The sequence below is a fragment of the Thunnus albacares genome, chromosome 9 (genome assembly GCF_914725855.1).
Source record: "Thunnus albacares chromosome 9, fThuAlb1.1, whole genome shotgun sequence".
NCBI lineage: Eukaryota > Metazoa > Chordata > Actinopteri > Scombriformes > Scombridae > Thunnus > Thunnus albacares.
Window position 1 is genome coordinate 3,960,247 of NC_058114.1, and position 21,248 is coordinate 3,981,494.

The window sequence follows — 21,248 nt, forward strand, 5'->3', positions numbered from 1 at the left end:
TGATACACAAATCTGTTTTCAGTTTTTGGACTTTTTCTCTAATCTTTGAACATTTATTGAAATGAAAGCATGTGAGAAGTTTAGAGGGAAAAATCACTATTTGGTGGAGCTGTTAACAACTCATAGACGTCTGAAATGTGACCCCGACTAAACACTGCTTTTTGTAAGACGTCAAAAGCCAAAAAGGTTGGAAACCACTGGTTTCATCTTTAACAATGTGTTGTATTTTAAAAGCTTGTTATATTATCCATTGTGTCAAATCTTCATCTGAAAAGTAATTAAAGCCGTCAAATAAATGTAGTGGGGTAGAAAGTACAATATTTCCCTCTGAAATGTAGTGGAGTGGAAGTATAAAGTGGCATTATATGGAAATACTCAAGTAAAGTAAATTATAGACTAAAGCACAGTACTTGAGTAAATGTACTTAGTTACTTTCCACCACTGAAGAAAACATTAATACTTTTAAGTACTTCTACTACTAAATATAATAACATGCAAAAAGAAAATGGAGGGAAACAATAATAAAGTATTCCCTCGTCATCATTATTTTCATGTTGTCAGTGAGAGGTGGAGCTGCTACAATCTTTACGGAGCCCACACACAAGCCACAGCCCTGGCGTTGCCCTAGCAACGGCCCGCGGAGTAGGGGGACGCCTCGAGCGACTTGTCATTGGTCAGCTCAGGCTGTCATTCGCCCTTAATCCTCACTCTGATTCGCTACAGTTACTGTCACTCTACCAGCCTCCATCGTGATTGGCTATCTTCTACATTCTCTGCCCTCCTCCGTGAATAAGCTGTTGCAGCTGCAACACAAGTCAGAAAAAAGCGAGCGGAGAAGGTAATGTCACAACGTAGTGAGTTGAAGAGGTGCTATTTTGAAAGTTTTTTTAAACATTTTAATCTACTGTTTGCTGTGCTTTGGAGCTTCGCGTTTTGTTGGAATCATTTAAAGTTGGAGAAAAAGTTGGAGAAATGTAGGGACCATTTGGCCGCCGGTGTTGTTGCTTCACGATGGAGGAACCTGCGACAAGGCAAGTGGTAAAACCGCGACTCGTTAGCTAACTTACCGTTTGTGGGTGATGTTGCCGTCGAAAACTGTTAGCTCAATACAATTTTAAAGCTCGCAGCTTTGTGAAAAGTACAAGAGGGGAGTTGTATGTCTAACTAGTGACACGAGGAAAACCTTTACATTATTTTCCACAGAGAGTTTGAGATGTCCCTGTCAGACGGTAACTCGGACGATGATATGCCCCTAACGTTACCCACAGAGGGGGGCAGCGGCCACAGTGGGAGCATCCGAAAGGTGAGAACTTCACACAGTCTCTCAAATGCATGCATATAGTATAAAAACAAGGGTCTGAAAAAGGTTCTGGAGATCCCTGAGTGGTGCTGGGTGGCCCATAAAATCAAAAATAAGGTAATTTAACCTATTTAAAGGTATAGTGTGGACAAGAATAACGCCAGTTGCCGTACTGTACGTTGTCCCTCCTCTTCTGATGTATACAGACATAATATGTTATTCAGTTAAAATTCACTAATTGAATATCTTTGGGTTGTGGACTGTTGGTCGAGGCAAAACAAGACATTTTACGTTGTATCCTGGGCTTTGAGAAACAGTGATGAACGTTTTTTTTTTTTAACCATTTTCTGACAACTATTAGCCTAATAAACCGATATTAAAATAACCGTTAGGTGCAGCCCTACTATCACACAAACTGTCAGATTAGCAACATGAACTTTGAACTTTCACATTTCTAAAAACACTTTAAGGGTCACAATTAAGAAAAAAAAAAACGTATTTTCTCTCTTACCCTAAATAGTATGTTATGCTCATATTATCAGTTTTGAAATATCAACCTCAGATACAACACAAATACAAAAAGCTGCATGTAATTTAGTTTGTGGAGCTTAAACCAGTGAAAAGTAGCTTTCGAAATAGTCAACAGCATTATGTCTAAATAGATATAATGTCCTGATAAAGGCTGTGACAGACTTTTTATGTATGTTGTATGTTTGTCATTTCACTAAACTAGATAAGTCTTAAATTACATTAAAACTGTATGGGTGTGTCTGTAAACTGAAGCCTGTTTTGCACCTGCATTAGTACTGATAGCATATCATTAACGGTATAAATGATCTTTATCAGCCGATGTAAATGGCAATATATGGATGCTATTATCGTCTCACTTACCTTATTATTATTAAAACTTATCTGTGCACCTGTAGGTATGTTTCTGTCTTTAATCCCTAGGGAAAAAACATGACTGGAGAAAATAATATGTACTCATGGTGCCGTTAAGCAAGGCATTCAACCTTCAGAGGCTCCAGTGATTGTAGCAGCAGCAGCTTACAGTTTTGAGTTTGCATCTGTGTTGCTGGAAAACAACATGTCTGGTCAGAGAAAGTCACCTGGACGTTAGGAGTTGTTTATTTTTTTTTTTAACCCCAGGCTTTTAGATTTTACGTGCACAGATGCCACGCAGCTTCCATCCTCCATCCTCCTGCCCTCCTGATGGTAGAGCAGAGGTGGGAGCTCAGCCAGAAGTCTAATCCACACAGGCACTCTGAGGATTACTTGACGGGTGCACATGCTAAACAAACACCTTAACTGGGTGAGAGGGAACGAGAAAGATAAAGAGAGAAAGAGTGTGAGAAAAGGAGAAAAGTCTGTGTGCGAGTCAGCCCGTGAGAGGGAATGAAACAGGAGCCACTGGGGGGGGATAAGGAAAGGGAGTATTCAGCCTGTTTACAGTACGGTCGCTCCATCTGTCATGTTACTATACTTCTGTTTACTTTTTACGTGTGAAACAGTGGTGCATTGTATGATACATTGGTGATTTTAGTGAGCAGACATTCAACAATCAAGCTGCGGGGAAGCTGTTGGCAAAACGCCTGTTGAAGCAAGATTAAAGAGGCCTTTAAATCTTCATACAGATACACAGCTCTGACATATCAGCAGGTCCTTTCTCTTTTAAACATGTTATCCTGCTGAGGAGAAGCTTCACCTCCCGCTGCACCGTGGCAGATTAGTACCATCTTTAGCGTCCTCTCCTGAGCTCTCGGTTTCCCCCACATCTCTGTCATGCTCTTTGACACACCCCACATCTCTGGCAAGCAGTCATATCCGACGTGGACATTTTACCCTGAATTAAGCCTTCAGGCAGCTTTCTGTCTAAACTTCATTGCTTCCAACAAGCTCTTCCAATCAAATGCTGTAGGATACTGACGGTTAGTTGCACAGTGGTTGCAGCTTCCCAAACGTGCTTTACTTTGTCAAATCATGATAGTAAACTGAATATCTTTGGATTTTGGAACGTTGATCTAGTGAAACTTGAGCTTTAAGAAACGATAACAGGCATCTGACATTTTATAGTCAGAGCTGTTTGATTCGATCAGTTTTATCGGGAAAATAATCAGCAGATCAATTGATAATGAAAATAATTGTTAGTTGCAGCTCTAGTGGGGTTGTCTAACAATTTAAAACTAGTATAAGGCCAAACCATCTGTCAAATTATAGCTGCGTGTCTCCGAGCGCCACGCCGTCCCACTAATTGATGCTTTCGCCATCTCTCATCTTGTTGTCTCTCTAATAGTTTTTCTCTCTAATTGTCGCTGTCTGACTCTCTGAGGATGTTTATGAGAGAAACATGAGTTACCTGGCTGTAACTCCAGCTGCTTCCTGGTTGGTCAGTACATTATTCCACCGGTTAATGTTGTTCCTCTTTGAGATGGTGACATGGATTTAAACTCGCAACGTGGCCGGGTGACCAGGTGGGAAAAAAACAAGCTTAAGTGTCGTAGTGAGACGTAGTAAGACTCTCCACCTTGAGCCTCCGGATCAACTGCAGTGTTCCTTATCATAGATTTTCCAAGTCTTTGAAAGTCCCCTTGAGGGATGAACACAGTTTTTCCAGAAGCTATTCTTTTGTTTGTGATGGTTGATTCGGTGGTTGATCTCTCATAGGTGTTGAGGTGAGTTGAGACGTGATAACTGTAAAGGCAACAGGATATGACTCATTTTATTTATCCTCAACAAAGCGTTCAGCTTTTGGAAACATCTGCATTTGTTATGTTTCTCCACTCATTTATTCCATTATTTGTCACACTTTGGCTAGTATTTTTAGCCTGCTTTGTTTTAGTGTTTCACAGGTTGAATTCCTAATTCATGAACAGATTTTTTGCCAAAGTTAGGAAGAGTTGTCACATATGGGACATTATGGTGCTTCTTACACACAGCTCACTTTTATAAACGTCCTTAGTAACTCAGATTTGCTGATATAATTCATCTTTCCTTACTGTATGTTTCTGTTTCTCTCTGCAGGGATGCGACCCTTTCGCCCAGACTCAACGCAGTAAACTGCAGCACCGGCGAGCTCGCATCAACCAGCAAATCAACAAGGAGATGCGCATGAGAGCCGGAGCAGAGAACCTGTTCAGGTGAGGTGCCACATTTCCTCTCTTTGACTTTCTGGTGGTGATCGGCAGATAGTTAACTGCAGTAACCAGTATGTCTCAGCTGTTTGGATTATATTCCTGGTCATCATACATCACAGTAGTTTGTGAAGTCAAAGTTACAAAATGTTGACATCACTCAGCCTGAGTGTCAGTGTAGTTGAGTCTATTGAGGGGTTATTTTGCATGAAACAATACGTTGGAAACATGGGAGATCACCAGGCTGCTGTCAGTATGGTTTAATAACATTCTTGAAACATTTCTGAGGGTAAGAAGAGGATTTATCTGATGCTGTTGTCATATGAAGAATAAGTTTAGGACACGATACTGTGGCTTGTTAAGAAATGTTTCAAAACTTTCTCCTAGATCAGCTTTTCCTCTAAGAGATGGTGACGAATGCTATTCAGGTCTCATCCGTGTCGGTTGCTCTTTGTTAACCTGTCGGCTCTGTCACATTTGTGGTGGTGTGTTGTGATGGGAAAAGGTCAGAGATCACTCCCCTCAAAAACACACACACACACACACACCAGCACCACCCAGTTTTATGGCTCTGTTTGTGTTCGCTGTGTGTGAAAACACACGTTTAGCCTATGTGTCTGTCTGCTTGTCCTCTGTAACTGTGTGTGTGTTTGTGTCTGTGTACTTTTCTCTTTTTCATATTAATATTTCTTTTTTTTTTTTTCACTCCAAACAATAACATAACAGAACACTGCATACCTTTGCAGCATGAACACCAGCAAGGCTACACTCAGAGCTCTGCTGGCTTTGTGTTTAAAGCAGCCAGCTGTCATTCGCACAGCACGCAAGAGTTTTATTGGTGAAGAAATGAGGGAAATAAAAAAAAGAAACAGTGGCAGAACATCAAAGTATTCGCTCTGAGAACATTAGCGTCATCTTTATCCCCTCCAGCCACTCTCCATTTCTCTGTGCCTTCGCTTTCTCCCTCTTTCTTTCTTTTCTACTTTAACTATTTCTCAGGCTGTGCATGTTTATCGCCCACTTAGAGGTAGATTAGTACCGAGCCTGAAAGTACATTTAATATATGTGCATACATTTGCTCTGCACTTGTTGCAGTTGTGAGAACATTTATAATATGAATAGCCTACTGTGCAAAAACACACTTGAAACTCCCTCACTCACTAGAGATTCAACTTGGGAGAAGAAGAAGGAGGAGGAGGAGGAGAAGGAGGAGTCGCTTAATTAAAGCAAGGAGCTAAATCTAATAAGACCAACACAGAAAGAAACAGTGTCTTTAATTAAAAGACAACCAAGGGCACCCCTCACTATTATCCCACGACTTGTTTTGCTAGAACTAATTAAGTTTCATGAAGATCCTTCTCATGGACAGATGGATAGAAAGTAGGCTTCCAACTATTTTTTATTTTAATTAATATTAATTAACCCCCCCCCCCCTTTCCATAGTCTAAGCTGATGACTAAAGGTTCAAAATCCAAAGATATCAATTAACATGTATAAAAAAACTAGAGCTAAACGTGTAGTTTAATTACATTTTCAAGAAAAACAGCCAAACATGACTTTATTCCAGCTTCTTAGTTGCAATGATTTGGTGTTTTTTGACATATTGATCAAACGATCAGTCAAAATTAATCAGCAGATGAATTGATAATGACACTAATCGTTAATTGCAGCACTTATTCAATTAACAGTTAACAGAGAAAAGCAGCAAATCCAGAAGAAGCTGTAACTAGAGGATGTTTAGTGTTTTTGCTTGATAAATGACTTTCTGTCAATTAGTTTTCTGTCAGTTGATTAATCAACTAATCATTCCAGCACTAACTAGTAGAACTAGCTAGTTATTTTTCTTCATTTGCACCCATTTTCTCCCAACTCCTCTTTCGACTGGATACAGGCTGTCATCCTAAAAGGTGATGACTCAGTTTAGGGGAAATAAAACCAGCGCTCCTGCCCTTTCTATTGGGACGGTGGGTCACAGAGACAAAGAGGACCCCCACACAGCCTGCCGGCCTGTAATCAGCCGGCTTTGTGTCCGCCTCCCGTCCTGTTCCCATGCAGAGATTCCCAACGGAGCCCCGGCAAGCTCATCCCCCCACTTATTTGTCTGGCACTGTCAGACCTTTTTTTTTTTTTTTTTTCTGTCCTCCCCCTTTCCGGTCAACTAGAATAGTACACACACACACACACAAAAACACACACACACACACAAAAACATGTCTCACTTTCTTTTTCACTTCACTCTGCTGTGGAAGTGGGTCGTGGTATGAGTTTTGGGTGGCAGGTGATGGGAAGGGTTAAGATGCTAATTACAGATGAAAGGGGGGGGGGTTGTAACTCATCAGGGCTCGTGATTGGCCGATGAAGACGTCATGTTGTGTGCTGCGGGGTGGAGGGACAGTAAATACTTCTAATCCTGGTTTTGTTTTTGACATCATCGGTTTGTTCACTTATTACAAAAGCGTAACAGGACACTGGAGAAAACATGTTTTTCAGCTTCTCTGGTGCTTCATGTCTTTCAGCCAGTTCATACACACACACAGTCAGAAAGACTATTTTTTCCTTCAATCGCTGCAGCATGTAGTGCGTGCAAGTGGGTGTGTGTGTGTGAAGGGGATATTTGGCAGCCCATTTAAAGCTGACTAATCAGATTGTCCTTGGCTTGATCCTAGATATAGGTGTGTGTATGTGTGTGTGTGTGTGTGTGTGTGTGTGTGTGTGTGTGTGTGTGTTTGACTGAGGGAGGGAGTGACAGATGAAGAGAGAGGTGAAGGTAAAGTGGTCTAACTGGACAGATTAACATTATTTAAAAGGGAGTTCAAAGGTGAGCTTCATCTGCGTGTTTGAGCTGACTTTGGTCATGTGCTTAAAAGAATCACGTTTTTCATTTTCTTCACTGGTCACTGATATTCCTGACAGAGCTGAACTACAAAAAAACTGCAGTCCAGAATGATCCATATAGAGTATATACAACGCCAATGTATTAGCCCGCAGATACATGTGTGTCTTTCACGCCAGTCATGTTCAAAACATGCACAAAACTTCCATTTTGTCCATTTTAGCATGTCTTACATTGAATGTCAGCTGTTGTAAATTGACGTGCATATTGGATGATGTTTTTCACTATATCTAAATACCCTAATAAACCAAAATAAGCAAAATATTGAGAGGCAAAGTCTGACTAAGTGAAATATGAATGTTGTTGAAAGTGACTTGAAACAAAATCTGATTTTTAGAAAGTGTAACCAGGAGAGTGACAGCAAACGAGCATAAACCTGTATGAAGAAGTTATTGACTTTAGGGTGCTGTAACATCAAAGCTTTTAACTTTAATCAGGGAGAGTTAATTAGCTAAAGTCTACAGCAGGACGCTGTTGAGCTACAGTGCCTGATGTGGAGAAAAGATTAATAGACAGACAACATTAGTGTTGGACACTGATTTAAAGGAACAATTCACTCCTAAAATAATTAATTGTTTCTTTTTTGCCTTAATGTCATTTGAGTCACAAGTGTCTTTTGCATGAGCACAAAGTCTTACTGTGCAAATATGCGCTTAAAGATTGAGAAAGAAAAATAAAACAAGAGACTTATATTTTCCCAAAAGGATTAAATGAAGGAAGTTTGACAGTGTTGGATAAGTAGTACATTCATCCTCAGCCCTTTAAAACCTGTTTGTACAGTGAGTGAAGTGCTGATTTTTAAAGTCTAATGTTGTCTGTGCCTCAAAACACAACCACATCCTGCCATCTATCTACTAAAGGAAGGAATCTGTGTATGTTTGTATGTCCTTCATGTATCTCTTGAACCGTTCATCCGATCGACACCACACTTGGTGGGTGTATCGCTGGGGAACAAAGGGAGTGCAGTGTCGAATTTGGTGTAATTTGGACGTGCAGCACGATTAATATTAATAAACTTAAACTCTGAATAAACAAGCGATCAGCTGCTCCGCTCTGCAGCAGTGGGGCGGGGCTTCTGGGCTCTGTGACTGCATGTCATGATCACAGCTGTACAGCCCTGCTGTGAGAGATACAAGGGGACAACATCTCTTTGTTTGATAACGTTAAAAGTTAGGTTTTGTTGTGGGTGTCCTGACTCATTTTAAAAAAGAGAGAGAGGGCGAGTGAGCAACAGAGAGACAGGCTGGAAAGTTTCCTCTGAGAGAGAGAAAACCTGTGAATCACAGAAATACAACGTTATTTTCTGTTTGTTTCACGGCGGTTACGTTCTAAAGCACAAATCACCAACCATCAAACACTCAACAGGTGATTTACTGTGGAGACAGAGGCTCTTTTGGTGCAATGCGAACACGCGACACATTTAATATTAATAAAGTTTGAATAAACAAGCGAACACGTGTCTGAGTGCAGCTGGGGCTGTTTGATATAAACACCCTCACATCATAGAGGGGTGGCGCTTCTGGGCTCTGACTTGCTGAGCGGGACAAAGGCACGCGCCCCGCTCAGTTAAACTGCCCGAGAGAGAAGAACGAGTGCACACAGGAGAAAAAAAACAGGCAATAAAACTAGCCAATAGGAACACAGATATGTTTGATTGGCAGTAAAATCAACCAATGGAAGGCAGTAAACTGCTTCTATAGTTCAACCTTAGTTTAGTCTCACTGGTGAAGTTTCTGTCTGGATTAAAATCATTTGATTTATTGAATCCTTATCGCTTTAATTGTTTGTCAGTTGATACATTAGATATGTGGTTTGTGAGAAATAATGAGCACTCGGCCCGTTCCAAACATGTTAGTTTATGAATTTGTCATAGGTTGCCTTCAACAGTTTCTGTGTATCTGTCCTCCCCAAATCTTCCACCTCATTATGCAGCAGATGAGTCATTCAGCACCGAGACCTTTAAGACTGTAAAAGGAGGAAAACTGTCTATTGATGTCTCCCAGACTTTATGTAGGTTGGTGCCCAACCAAAGTGTATGTTTTGTGTCTATTTATTCGAAGTAGTTATTTTTTTTCCTTTCAGATGTTTGGATGGAAACGCAATTAAAAGTGAAGATTTATAGAGAAGTCTTCCAGAATGATGCATTTATGTGCAAACTATCATTTATCTCATGAACTCAGCGTTGTTTTCGCTGCCAGCTCATAGATGTTGGATGCCGTTCACAGCCCTCTGCTTGCCAACGCTCAATTCAAGTCTGTTAAACAAACATTTTTCATCATCTTGTTCTCGTTCATGTGCTGTTTGTGCTCCAAACACACGCAACTCACGTCTCGTCATATCATTGAGCCGGTGACGTTTAATGAGCACATAATTAGGGGAATTTACCGGGGCCGCTTTTTTTTCCCAGCAAAAGTGTATATCATCAGTTTCCACGGTAACCCATTGACGCCCCAGATTTCCAGGAACATTGTGTGTTGATGATCTCAGACCCCACACAGCAGTATGAGCTGGCTTTACTCAGAACCAAGACCCTCCTCCCCCTCCCCCCCTCCCCCCTGTGTTTGGAGGAGGAGTGGAGAGTCTCAGACTGAATGAAGGGAGGATGATTGAGGAGAGGGAGAAGAGATAGCTGCATAACTAAAGGACAGGGAGATTTTTAGAGCGGTCGGACAGGAACAAAGGGTCGTTTTGTGTGGCTTTTTCTTATAAGAAAATGACATCATAATGCATTTGTGGTGTCAGTAAGACTCATGTTTACATTCATGAATGTAGTATTCATGGTGTTGCACTTCTATTTACACTCAGAGTGAAGAGATTGAGTGTGAAGAATGAAATAAGAGAATGAGAGAAGTTCAAACCCCACCTACCTTCACATCTCAGCCAATCACTGCGTAATGTAGAAGTGATTGACAGACTGTCCGTTTTACTTGGTTTATGGATTTTTATTCTTTTGTAATGTTAAAATCAAATCTTAGTGTTTTTTTTTTTATCTCAAACACAAGTCAACAATGACAGCAACAGTGTCAAGACAGATCAGTAAGGAAGGAGATACACAACTAGTCTTTGAAAGGGGACATATCGTGCTTTTTGTGATTTTCTGTTGTTTTTATGCTATTATGATGTTATGATGTTAAACATGGACTTAGCTTCCAGAGGTAAAAGCAAGGCTAATAGTAGGAAAGTAGAAATTATACTAAATATTCTGTCGTAACTCCAGTGTAACTGATCACTAATCAATCTCTCAATAGATTTGAGTTATTTCGAGCATTTTCAGTTGCTGTCTCCTGTAATACAATGACTGATACTAAGGAAACTAAATAGTGTATTATTCACATGCATATCAGCTATTGTGTAGAGCTCAGCTTTTATTCAGGGATCTTATATAGTTAGTTTAATCTGCTTAACGGCAAGAAGTCAGATTTGCCTTTTTGAAGTTGCTAACATGCTAATATAAAGTCAAATCTGCTTTGTTTGTGTCACTTTGAAAACTGAATTCTGTTTAATCTGTTAAAGTTATTTACTGTCTATAACAACAGTTATATACTGCTGTTAATGAACGATGAGATGAGATGTGTGTGTTTTTGTTCCGCAGGGCGACGACCAACAACAAAGTGAAGGAGACGGTGGCTCTGGAGCTCAGCTTCGTCAACTCCAACCTGCAGCTGCTCAAAGAAGAGCTGGAGGAGCTCAACAGCAACATGGAGGTCTACCAGACTGACAGGTACACACACACACACACACACACACACACAATCATAGCCCATTTCATACTTGTACAGGGCATTCCAGGCCATGCTCATTAGACTAATGAGAATCATAATTGTTGAAAACCAAGCATCCATTAAATTTTTGTATTGTGTGCTGTGGGTGTGTCTGCGTTTCTGTTTCTATCTTTGTGAGGACCAGAATGTGTTTTACACTTTACGAGTGAGGATATTTTGTCTGTTGCTCAGTTCTTCAAAGGACTGTTTACTGTTATCTGTTAATTAGCTGATAATGTTCTTTATTAATCAAGTTGTCATCTAGTCAAATCAACATATTGGAAGATATTCAGTTTATAATGATATAAAACTGAAAAAAGCAACAAATCCTCATATTTAAAAAGCTTAAATCTGAACATGTTTGGAGTTTTTATTTTAAAAAACGACTCATTTAATTAACTTAGATGAATTTATTATTAAAATAGTTTTAGATTTATGTTCTGTCAGCCGACTCATAAATAATGGACTAATTGTTTCAGTGCTAAGCTTAAGTGAAGGTTAGTTTAGGGGGAATTAAGTCGGTGAGGGTCCTCACAAGTATAGAAGTACAAACACTCGTGTGTGTGTGTGTCAGTCACAGCCAGGAGATTTTTCCCGGGCAGCCCCGGGTCATGGGAGGGATAAATCCCCTGATTAGAGTGTCATTAATGACCCTGTGGCGTGCGTTGGTGTTTGTGTTCATTGTGAATGGGAGTGGGTGACGGCGGGGGGTTCGGGGGCCGTAAGGGTTAATACTTGGCTTTAGCTTTGCTTATTAGCAGGATGAAGCACTGAGCAGAGTTCCTGCTGGGGGTTGAAGACTAGCAGATGGCGGTTCTGACTACAACCTACGATATGTGTTTACATTGAGATGTTGACATTATGATTACACTCACACACATACTGTATTTATTTCTCTTCACAGCGAGGCTGTCAACGTTCCCATGATCCCACTGGGCTTAAAAGAAACCAAAGAAGTAGACTTCACTGTTTCTATCCAGGTGAAGACATCATCCTCCTCACAGCTTCTTGATCAGCTGATCTCCTTTTTCTTTTTCTAAACCAGATCTGAGCAAAATAGCAAATGATTGTATTTATCACACTTGTTGCTTATGAGCATAACTTTAAAATGTGTCGTTTGATGTTCTCAGCTAGTGTGAAAACTGCAATAAAGACAAATCCAATGGCAAAGATTTCTCGCTCAATAGTTGACTCATCAGATATGACTCAACAGTGTTATCAAAGAACAGCTTCTTCCTTATATCTGTCTGGTCTGCTGTGAAACAGATTAATGATTAATGATGTCCGTCTGTCTGTCTCTCCTCACAGGACTTCATCTGTGAGCACTACGGAGAGGACAGCTCCCTCTACGACAAGGAGATCAAAGAGCTTATGGAGCTCAGACAGGTTCGTAAACACACTCATCTAATGTCATGCATCTACATCACTGTTACATTTGCTTTTATTACACTGGTTGTGGAAAAAGAGGTACAGTAGGAAAGAAAAACTGGAAGCCAACAACCTAAAATCACAGTTTTCTTCTAATAATTTCAATAATTTTTTCACAGTTTGTTTATTCCAGTAATGTTTTTAAATACCGTGGTAAAACATTCTCATATTTTCAATTATGATTAATTGATAAACACACAAAATTCCATCTACTTGTATATATGAAAGCCCTTATTTATGTCAGAATACATCCAATTTATGTTGTCAAACATAATAAAGCAGCCATAATTATTTTCTACTATACCTATGTATGAAAAGACAGTGTGTGATGTGTTGCTCGTAGTGATGAACCTACAGAGAACTATCAGAGACTCTGCAGCTCCTCTTGGCTTTACGGAGCTTTATAGTGAGTTTCAGCTCATTGTTTAACTGTCTGGCTGCAACTTTACTGTTTTGGTTCACTCTCAGCGCTCTCCTAGTGTCATTTTTGGTTGCAGCAGGCAGCTGTTTTCAGAGAAAAAGCTGTAAAAAGTCACTGTACACTACCTGCTCAGCACCAAACAGCAAACAGACACAGTTAGCTGTAGACTAGCTGGTGAACATAGTGGAGCATTTAACAGCTAAAGAGCCAGATATTTCCCTCAGGAGTTGGTGGAGAGTGAGTATTGGACTTACATTCACCAGGTGGACAGAAACACGACTCTAAATGAATGATAATGTTGCTCCGTAACTGCTGGATGTGGAAATAAGCAACTGTTGGCTAACAAGTTCAACATATCAGCTTAACAAGTGATGGTATCAGTGCTGTGTTCACTACTTGTTTCTACTGCCCTCAAGTGGCCAAAATCATCAGTTCTTGCAGGTTTAAAGATTAGTTTGAACAGTCAAGTTAAACATACATCATGTTTATCTCAAGTTCACTTTTAAAAGTTGTTACAGTTTCATGTTGTGCTGCTCTCACTGAAAAGAGAAAAAAAAGATCTTGAAAGGTCTTGTGATTATCTGTCAGTGACATCAGACGTGTGTTTACACTGAGTTGTTGTTTGGGTTCAGGCCATGCGGACACCCAGTCGTAATCAGGCCGGTTTGGAGCTACTGATGGAGTACTACAACCAGCTCTACTACCTGGACCAGCGCTTCTTCCCTCCACACAGGAACCTGGGCGTGCACTTCCACTGGTAGGACATAAACACAGTGTCACTGAATTAAGCAAAACCAGTAATGAGGCCTGGTTACGTAGAGGGACACAGACAAGTGGAACTTTACTTTGCAGTTTTTTCAGTATGTAATTCAGCTTGATTTGTGAGTTATGAGTCATCAGTGGTTCCACCAAGGAGTGGATGCATAATACTTAAAACATATTCCAACTCTGGGAGCGATCAAAACATGTAAACACAAGCACCAAAATAGGTTCACTGTGGGTAACAAGCAGTCAGCACTTTGAATGACTGGACGCTATTTTACGAGCTCTGTGATTAGTTGTTTGGAGGTGACTTTCATCTTTACATACAAGGTTATTTTAAAGTAAATAATTCATGAGTCAGCTTTGATTTAACAAGTTCATCCTCCTCCTCCTCCTCCTCGTGTCTCAGGTACGACTCTCTGACAGGCGTCCCGTCGTGTCAGCGTGCGTTAGCCTTCGAGAAGGGAAGCGTGCTGTTCAACATCGGCGCTCTGTACACACAGATCGGAGCACGGCAGGATCGCTCTGCAACAGCTGGCATAGACCGAGCGATAGATGCCTTTCAGAGAGCTGCAGGTACCCAAACACAACAAACACCTGAATGATCTACTACCATTTTAATAATCTATTGTTTCAGTGTGTAATTAATATATTATGCATATTTCTGCGTTGATGTCCATTTTCTTGTTTAGGTGCGTTTAATTACCTTAAAGATAATTTCTCCAACGCTCCGAGTCTGGACATGAGCGGGCCGTCGCTCTGCATGCTGGTTCGGCTGATGGTGGCCCAGGTGCAGGAGTGTGTGTTCGAGCGCGTCACGCTCACCACGCAGGACACACACTTCACTTCCCAACTCCGCCTGGCACAAGAGGCTGCGCGGGTGAGTTTACACGTCTCCACTTGTCTGTTCTGTGTTCTGTTACTGATGCTTTCCTGTGATTCTCACTCTGTACATGCACGTGTGTCCTGTAGGTGTCAGACGTCTACCTGCTAGTGCAGCAGACCATGACGCAGCCGCTGATGAAGGACTACGTGCCGTTTTCATGGGCGTCCATGGTTCAGGTCAAATCTGAACACTTCCGTGCTCTCTCTCACTACTACGCTGCTGTCGCGCTCTGTGACCACATGTGTAAGTTTCACCAACCTGCTCAGAATATTTCTGCAGAGACAATTTTATTTGTTTTATTTTTATACAGTAATATATATATATACACACACACATATATATATATATAAAAACACTTACACTCCTATACTGTACATTAAAATAAATCAGCAGGAGAGGCAGGACCCTGAGGCCTTGTACAAAAAGCAAGATAAACACATTAAATTAATTATTATGAGGGAAGGAAACTGTTTTCATGAATAATATGGATCAGATTTTACAGTGTAGAATTTGCTCTGTTCAGTTGAATGTTGGGACTAGAGGTCTTCATGGGTCCACAAATTACCTCGAGTCAAATACACAAGTGGGTCCGAGTGGACCTGACTATCAGCTCTGATGATTTGCTGAGAGTTTGAGCTCTTTTCCACTGACTGCTCGTTAACTGTCGGAGCCTCGTGCTGCTGCCAGCGTCGGTGTTCTCTTCTCTCTATTTGGAGCGGGTCTAATTATCCTCTGGTCTATCTGGATCAGAGCTGACTGTCCTTGGGTCCCATTCAGATTGTGTCTCTTTAAAAAAAAACAAAAAACAACAACAAAAAAGCATTCATGCCAGAGCATAAATGCATAACAAACAGCTAGATGCTCTTAAAAACTGAGCACTTCATAACCATGGAAACTATAGAAAGAACGCTGTTCTGATAAAGAACAAGTAATTATATTTTGAAAATTGTAATGTAGGTTTTGAATGAGTTTAATTGGCTAAAAGATAATAAAAAACACCAGTTATGAGAAAAACTTGAATTAAATCAAGGTGGCTTCTTTCTGTGTCACACTGAAGAGTCAACCATTAAACTTACCTGTTGACTATCCGAACACACAACTGCACAAATATTAATTTGTTATGTCTTGTTCTTTAGCGTCTGAGGAGGGGGACGACTGTGACGAGGAAGCAGAGAAGGCCTTCCTCCAGTTCTATGTCAACACTCCTGCAGGACCTCCACTTAGCCAAGTCCTACGAGACCCAGAAAACAGAAGAAAGTTTGGTGAGTTCATGTTCACCAGGAACATGTTAGCTTTTCCAAATATACATGGTTAGAGGCTCTGTCATTAAAAAAAAAAGAGGCTTCTGGTGGCGTTTTATCAAAGCAATTAATAATCTCTTTTGAGTTTTTAAATCATAAATGAAATAATGGACAAAAAACTTGGTGTTCTAGTTTTAAACTGTCATGTTTTGTTATTATTTCATTTTATGAAGACAGCGTAAACTAGATGATTTCTGCTTTTATGTACGAAGGTAAAGCTCACCTGCGTCGCGCAGTGATCAGACACGAGGAGGCCATGCGCGTCCACAGTCTGTGTAAGATCCTGAGGAAGATGGACATCCTGCAGGACGTGCTGTCTCTCACACATAAACGCTCTTTGGACAAGTACTCCGAGCTGGACCGAGAGGACGACTTTGATGAAACGGCAGAGGCTCCAGAGATACAGTGTGAGTATCAAGTCAATAATAATATAGAATCCACGATTGAACAACAGTAAGTGATTGTGGTTCCTTGTGTCGACAGCTCACACCCATCAGAAACCAGACATCACTCCAACCAACTTCTCTACAGTCCAAGTTACTGATATCTTCCAAAGACTGGTAAGACCAGCGGGGAAGTAAATACAAACTGGAACAATGTTTCTTCTGGAACAGATGTTGAAATAATTCTGCCTTGTGCTGCAGGGGCCCCTGTCGGTGTTTTGTGCGCGGGCTCGCTGGGGTCCGATGCGTCTGATCTGCCTGCAGAGGGGAGACGGTGGACTAGGCCTCACGCTCAGAGGAGACTCTCCAGTCCTGGTGGCTGGAGTCGTACCTGGAGGCTGTGCAGCGGTGAGACAAAACACACACATACTGTAAAACTATGAGATGGTAGGAAGCGGGACTCATTTGCGTTCTCAGTTTTTCTTCTTTTTCTATAACTGTAATTTCAGTCTCTTTGTATTGAAGCTATAATATATATGTGTGTGTGTTGTTCAGGAGGCAGGACTGAGGGAGGGAGACTACATAGTGGCGGTGGACGGACAGGACTGTAAGTGGGCCAAACATGGCGAGGTGGTCCACATGCTCAAGAACTGCAGCGACAAAGGGGTGGAGCTCAGTGTGGTCACATTACACTCACATGATGCTCAGGTAAGGTACTGTTTCAGCATGTTTCTATGTGTGTGTGTGTGTGTGTGTGTGATCACCTGTGCAATGACCGACAACGTGTGTGTGTGTATGTGTGTGTTATCAGGTGGAGAGGAGGGCCATCATGCTGTCTCACAGTAGCGATAAAGAGAACGCCCGACAGCGCTTGATGGGCGGGGCTAAAGGACAGAGCTCCGCGTCCTTGCTGAACTGGAACAGGAAGAAGAAGAGCAGCGGAGTCACCAAGAGACTAGGAAGCACTTTCAGTTTGTCGTTTGGAAGCATCCGAGACGCCGAGGCCATGTACTGAGACACGACCGCGGAGGAACCACTCAGGGAATCACAGCAGCGGAGCAAACGTTAACGATTAGCGCCACGTTCAGACCGACAAAAGCACTGCGCCAAGAAAATGCAGACTATTCATTTTCAGGATCACTGCTGCAGAAAACATGAGGTAGTCCTGTGATGTTGACCCCGGCTCAACTTGAGCTGCACATTAGTCCAACGTCATTTGCAAGTATACAAACCAGCTAGGGCAGTGGTTCCCAACTGGTCTAGCCTCAGGGTCCACACACTAACCAACCTAACACCCACATTCAGTATATTTCCATCCATCCACTCCACCTGTCAGAGGATTCAAAACCACAACCTCCTCGTTGTGAGGAGACTGACCACTGAGCTACACTTCAATTATAATTCACCAAATGCAAACTGAGACAACTGAAGGACAACTGAGGCTTAAAGATCAATCAAATAAGAAGCATTGCAGCAAGAAAGTGCAGTTAGGACTTAAAACCAACATTTAAAAAACAGGTTATAGACTCTTTTTACAGCAGAACATGTAAACAGGCTCAACACAAAGAACAGAAGAAAAGTTCATTTCAAGCCAGAACTTCACTTCTTTTTTGTGTTCAGTGTCAGCAAAACCAAGCTGAATATATTCAGTCAGTCACTTTTGTTGATCCAGTTGTAGAATAAACTTCTTCTGTCTCTGGAATGTGCAAGGCGAGGGTCACATGACCCACAGAGACATCTGATAGGTTACTTGTACAATAGAGTTGGGTGCCACCACCACTAACTAGGAAGCAGGAAACAGTACTTCAAAATAGAACCGCTGTTCTGGAAATTTGCTAGATTTCAAAGTTAAGTTTTCTTTTTTGGGGGGAAGAGGGGCAACTCAGAATGAGCCTGAGGCCCACTGCTGGACCGTAACCCATGGATTGGGAACCACTTAGCTAGGCTACCTTTTAACACGTAGCATTGTGCTAATTTTTTAGCTAACTGGGTGCTTTCCATTTGGCTAACGAGGCTCCTCGCTCTCATCATTCACGTCTTACTTCCTCCCACTGAGGATGTGACAGGACGTCCTCGCTCACTACAGCGTCATGTTAAGGGGACAACTACTCGTGCTGCACAGCGACTCAACTGTCACATATGAAGAATTCAGCTATCAATATATAGAAATGATTAAGTAGCAGTTTATAAAGAAAACTGAACTGAGCTGCTCCAGTTTGTTATTATTTGATTATAGATCTTTAGCAGCGTCTCACCGTCACAGAATAAGACACAAACCTGTGGTTCCTCACAGGTGCCTCCTCTCTCCTGGTCTCCTCCGAGGTGCATCTAAGGGATTGGAACATCCTTCATGATGGTGGAGGGAAAACGATTTCCTGGTCACAGCTGGAGGACGGGAGGAAGCATAAATTAGCAGAATGGAAAGCACCCACAAGCGTCGAAACGTTGTAGCGAATCATTGCTGCAGTAAAAACTTTTCAGAGTCAAGCGATCCTGCTTCTGATTATCATCCGCTGTGCGCCACCTCACTGATAAGTCTTCAAACTAAACTGCATAGTTTGTATTTCACCTGTAATCGGCGACACATGCAGCCCTCTTTTAATTTCGGGACACAGTTCTATTGTCGGTCTGTTACTGGTCGGACTTCTCTGAGACAAGAAAAAGCAAATACTGACCGGTTTTGAATATTAATAACAATGACAAAGATATGCTTGAACTTTTTTTTTTTTCATCAAACAATGCAACAATATAACTTTACATTAAATAATGTATTGACATTAATGTAACTGATGTACAAAGAATGAAGAGGATGAAGCAGAATTAACCATATTTTCTTGTGTCTTATATCATTCTTAAGTGGTCTGAATACTTTTAACAGTCACTATTTAACTATTGAAATACTCACTACGCACTAATAATCACACCTGACAGACTGTCTTTAGCCTTCTGATGGATACGTATCAGTTCATCCACTGATACTTTGTACTTAACTAATAAGTATAATGTTGAACTTCATCTTCAGATCAATGTTCTGGGAGAAAATTTTTGTTTTTTGTCGTTTCTAGATGAGTAAAAAGCACTTAAGATCTCATGTTTTTGTAGTTTGGGTATTTTTAATGCACTGTGAATATTCAAAAAAAGGACAAATCTCTTCTTAATAATGTAGTTTTTACTTAATGTTGCAATAATGAACACTCACTCACACCGAGAGGTTGTGTCTCTGAAATGAAAATGTGATATTGAGAGATCCTGCAGGAAATGCAGGACGTGTCCACAGTGTTGCATTTTTCTGCAGTCTTTTATATTTTTTTCTTGTCTTATCATGTTCTTGATGGTTTCCTTGAACCAGAAAGAAAAGGTTGTTAAGTCCAGCCACTGTACTGTATGTTACAGTCAGCCAATATTAGCAACTAGAGCTGGAGGATGTTAGTGGAAAATAAGTTGTTTCTTTTAATTTTTGATTATTTTTTTTTGATACAAATAGAATTGTGAGAATTGTAGCACATTGTTGTTTGATCCAACTCAAGTTAATGCTGTGTTTCTGTTTTGTTTGTACAATAATTTGTGCCATTGGAGGTCCATAGTAGTGAGTACAGAGAGCCAGAGGACACAGGATGACATATCTATTAGTTTTGTGAAGAAAATAATGATAAAACAGTGTGGACAAAATATTAAGATTGTTCTATATCATACAATTATTATAGTATTTTAAAGGAAACAAGCTCATTATGCTGTTAGTCGATCAACAGATAATTAATCGGCATTATTTTGATAATTGATTGGTTTTTTTTGGGTTGCAGCTTCGTTCGTGTCCTCTCTGGCTTTCTGTACCTGCATGTTCTGCCTCTCTGTGGATGTGTGAGTGAGTAAATGTTTGGCGAGGCTGTTGTGAAGAGAAAATTATTTTTCCTTCTTTGTGTTGACTGAATATCTGATCATCCCTTCTCGCTCTTTTTGGGGGGGGACGGGGGATTTGCACAGTATTTTCATGTACAAAAGACAATAAAAGTGAAAAATGAACAACTATCAGCTACATGTTTGAATGACGTCCTCACACCTTTTGACCAGCAGAGGACGCTAAACTCTGAGTACATATTTACTGTATTATTTACTGTAGAAGACAATATTAATAATTTACAGCTCTAATTATTTGTGTCTGACACACACACATAGAAGAAACTAGATTATCTTTTTCAGTCTACTGAAACATCTTGTAATAAATCATGATAAAATTATTTATTCAGATGTTATTTCACAATAGTACTTGTTAATTTGTGGTTACTGGCAGTAGTTGTAGTTAAAGTAGCTGTTTGCTCATGACATTTACATTTGTGTCTGATAATCTGTGGTGTGTCGTAGTTTTCATCCTAACATTACTTAAGTCTTTATTAAGAAAACTTGCATCTTTTTTATGATTTTATATGTAGTTAATATCAAAGGAGAAGAAGTTTCCATCTTAATTTTGTCTTCAACAAGCTATTTTAGCTCTGATTTCATGCTAAGTCAGCTAAATGCTGACAAAATGTATTAAACTGATGAGAAAACTGCCAAAACATTCACACTCAACTTTACTTTATTTAGATGTTTTTTTTACTTAAAGCTGGATTAATTCATTTTTGACCACTTGGAGGCAGAAAATATTAACACAAGCTGACAGATAAACAGACACACAAACACATTTCTGATAGAAACATGAAATTAAACCACACAGTCAGTCACATCTGGTCATTATTTCTATTTAAATGTCTTCTTACCTTTAAAAGGAGCGTGTGCACAGTGACGTTTACTGTTGCAAACACATGCAGGAACGCTGTTGGTTTCCTTGGATGTGAACGTCCTCTGGAGGAGATGGAGAGCCTGGTTTATATACCGCCTCCTTCTGCTGGTACTGAAACAAATAAACGATGTGAAACACAGAAATAAACACAAACCTCACAAACTCAAGAGCTGCAAAAAGGTCTCTGCTGGTCTGTGTGATCCTC

At 40.6% G+C, this 21,248-nt stretch overlaps 1 protein-coding gene across 1 annotated transcript; it reads left to right on the top strand.

Moving 5' to 3' along the window:
- Positions 1-785: 785 nt before the first annotated feature.
- Positions 786-20,292, top strand: rhpn1 (rhophilin, Rho GTPase binding protein 1). The gene is made up of 16 exons (XM_044362038.1): positions 786-1,031; positions 1,204-1,303; positions 4,322-4,437; positions 10,917-11,045; positions 11,990-12,065; positions 12,394-12,471; positions 13,567-13,691; positions 14,106-14,272; positions 14,389-14,576; positions 14,669-14,825; positions 15,719-15,844; positions 16,096-16,290; positions 16,367-16,443; positions 16,528-16,674; positions 16,822-16,974; positions 17,078-20,292. The coding sequence occupies exons 1-16, from the start codon at positions 1,012-1,014 to the stop codon at positions 17,279-17,281; spliced, it is 2,058 nt and encodes a 685-aa protein (XP_044217973.1). The 5' UTR covers positions 786-1,011; the 3' UTR covers positions 17,282-20,292.
- Positions 20,293-21,248: the final 956 nt, after the last annotated feature.

Excerpts from the sequence above, each read along its gene's own strand:
- rhpn1 (XM_044362038.1), top strand. The coding sequence starts at position 1,012 with ATGGAGGAACCTGCGACAAG. Across the intron at positions 12,066-12,393 it reads ACTTCACTGTTTCTATCCAG|GACTTCATCTGTGAGCACTA; the intron begins GTGAAGACATCA and ends CTCTCCTCACAG. Across the intron at positions 16,675-16,821 it reads TACCTGGAGGCTGTGCAGCG|GAGGCAGGACTGAGGGAGGG; the intron begins GTGAGACAAAAC and ends TGTGTTGTTCAG.